Raw genomic sequence first — 2,720 nt, 5'->3', positions numbered from 1 at the left:
ATGTTGCCGAAGAGTAATCTCATGACATTTAACAATGGGGTGCAGATGTTTCCCCTGATAGTTACAACTATCGTCATCATCATCAATAAAATACTAATTTATAAAGCGCCCTTAATCAATCGTTCTCAGCAGTTGTCAGATTTGCAAAAATGTCCTCCCACCACTATGTCATCAATTTGCTCCAAGAGGAACGAGGGAGTGATACTCAGATGTTCATGTGATTGTATGTATTATGCTATATTAAATGACTCTTTGGTTCTTTCGGTAAAGTCACGTCGATAGAAAATTAATAGATCACGACGTTTCGATCGCAACACAAGCAACCGTTATCAGGTGAGACCAACACAGCAGGAGAACTGCTGTCAACAGATCACGCACTTTGATTTATTCTTCACACTGTCCATCTCCTTCTGGTGAGTCTTCTGGATCTCCCTTATGTTCTCATCCGTGTGTTTCTGGATGTCATTCAGCTTGTCGTTGAACATCCTCATGATGATCTGCACGCGCACACACGTGGAGACAACGGATGACACCACTCGCTCCCTCATGGTGGTGGTATATTCCAGAGAACCTCGCTATCATAATTGGTTCTTTACCCTTCTATCTGGCAACAAAACTGACACCTTTTTAAGTGTCAGTTTTGTTGCCAGATAGAAGGGTAAAGAACCAATTATTATATTTTTACTGGCAAATGAGGTCCTCATAGTGTAACCTCGCTATCTTTTTGCCCAATATCCGGCTTACCCCGGAGTTCGTCTTCGAGGTGTCACTGTAATCATTAAGGATTGAGGGTGTGCATGTAAGTGGCGTTTTCTTTAATCCATCAACAACTCAAAGTGCCTTATGTATATACAGTTGATCATCGATTATCCGGCTTCCAACATTATCCGACGGTCCCGGGCTGATCCGGCAAAACCGCTCCAAACGCTGTAACCATACTACAAGCGAGTGACCTCGCGGTCTCTTTGTCCAATACCGGTCGCACGTGACGGAGTGCCCGGATGTGGTCGTTACAATTGTGGCAGATGTTTTTTTGTTTTACATGGCATTTGAGATTAAGATTTTTGTCAAACATTACCCGAATTATCATCGCAGACTCAGACATAGGCACCAGTGCACCAACGACAGAAATAGACTGCATATTCGTCTTCTTGATTTGCAAAGCTGAGCCGATAATAAAAATTGCCTCTGATTTGCTTACAGAAAAAGAAAATAAGTTCATATTGCATCCGGGTACCAATTCAAGGTCGATGTATTACGTGGCACTAATTTCACAGAGACCATTGCATCTTCAGCATCTTTGTGGTGCTAGATTATGTGGCTTGTTATGAGACGTGCATTGGGTGACACGTATGTAGAGATAGGCCTCGGCAAGGTAAGGTAATTTACCCTTTTTACCGGGTAAAAGGGTAAAGGTAAACGGTAAAGATGTCGACATGCCAAGGGGTATGGTAAAGGGTAGGGTAATGGTAGCTCGGAAGAATTACCCGGTAGGGTAAAGGTAGCGCGAAGTATTACCCGGTAAATACGGTACCTTGTTTACCGCTAAAAGCTCCGTGGCGCAGTCCGTGGCTTCCATTTAATAAGTAATATTTTTAAAAACAGTTTTTAAACACGCTTTTATTAAATGTGCTAGTAATGGCAGAACTCCACGACTCCAAGAAGTGGCCCCAAAGCTTGCCATAACGTAAGGGGCCGTGGGCAATTACAGCCAACGTTAGTTGAGTGTGGACAATTAGACCCAAGCCGAAACATAACATATAAAAAATATAGCTTATATATTTTTTTAATAATAGAATATAGTGTTGTCTTCAGTATGACATATGTATACCAAGTTTGAGTCGATACCACATTGGTAAGTGGGTTAAAATTGAGTTACAAGATTTGAGTATACGACGACAACAACGACAACAACAACAGACAGAGTGAGTTCAAAGAAAGCGTGTAAAATTGGAATCATCGAGAGTATTCTATATTAATAAAGCGCTCTACCTAGCATTTACCGTTATAAACCTTTGTCATGCATAGTACTGTTTGGCAGTCTCTTGCCTGAGTAAAGGACTGTCCACCCCTCATGGTGGCAGGAGCCAGAGCCGGTCCACCGGACCACCTGAAGACCACAGAGATCCAGGCGGTAGCGGTCCAGCTCCCAACAGAGGAGTGACAGCCTCTCCTCCGCAGTGAGCGTTCGAACATTCCACGTGGCCACCGCAGTAGTTTTTTGCTGTATCTAGAGGAACCCCAAGGGTAAGGATTCAGTCTCCTGGTTCCGCCAAATGGGGTTTGGCCAGGAAATGTCATGGACACCTGTCTCCCCCGGGGCCTCCGGCACAAGTTTCATTCGATTTTTATTCGGTGGTATTGTGATAATTTATTTGAAGGTGTAGGGGATGCCAGCACCTTGCACCTGTCCAGAGCCACCATTTGGCTGCTATGGTGGCTACAAATGCCATGAGGGGAATGGCCACTCTAAATTGACCCTCTCCCCACGGCACTGCTTCACCACAGCGTTACCGTCCGGTACCAATGAAGAGTTAGGAGGTTGTTTGGCACACATTCATACCCCGACACAACACATAAAACACACACAAAGCCTCACATACACATTAATCATTAATGTTGAACTCACACTGCTAATTACACTTAAAGCACATGTTTAGTTAATAATACGAAATTACATATTTACATATTTAAAAAAAAATCATATTTCTTTTTTTTTC

At 43.1% G+C, this 2,720-nt stretch overlaps 1 protein-coding gene across 1 annotated transcript in view; it reads right to left on the bottom strand.

Moving 5' to 3' along the window:
- Positions 1–362: 362 nt before the first annotated feature.
- Positions 363–2,720, bottom strand: part of LOC133361688 (uncharacterized) — a 41,569-nt gene continuing 39,211 nt past the window's right edge. The window contains exon 9 of the mRNA XM_061580675.1: positions 363–497. Within this exon, the coding sequence (XP_061436659.1) occupies positions 363–497 (135 nt within the window). The remainder of the gene's footprint in view (positions 498–2,720) is intronic.

The sequence above is a fragment of the Lethenteron reissneri genome, unplaced genomic scaffold (genome assembly GCF_015708825.2).
Source record: "Lethenteron reissneri isolate LAM-NWPU_2019-01 unplaced genomic scaffold, ASM1570882v1 scaffold_120, whole genome shotgun sequence".
NCBI lineage: Eukaryota > Metazoa > Chordata > Hyperoartia > Petromyzontiformes > Petromyzontidae > Lethenteron > Lethenteron reissneri.
Note: the sequence above shows the minus strand (reverse complement) of the source record. Positions and strands in the feature narration are given on the sequence as shown.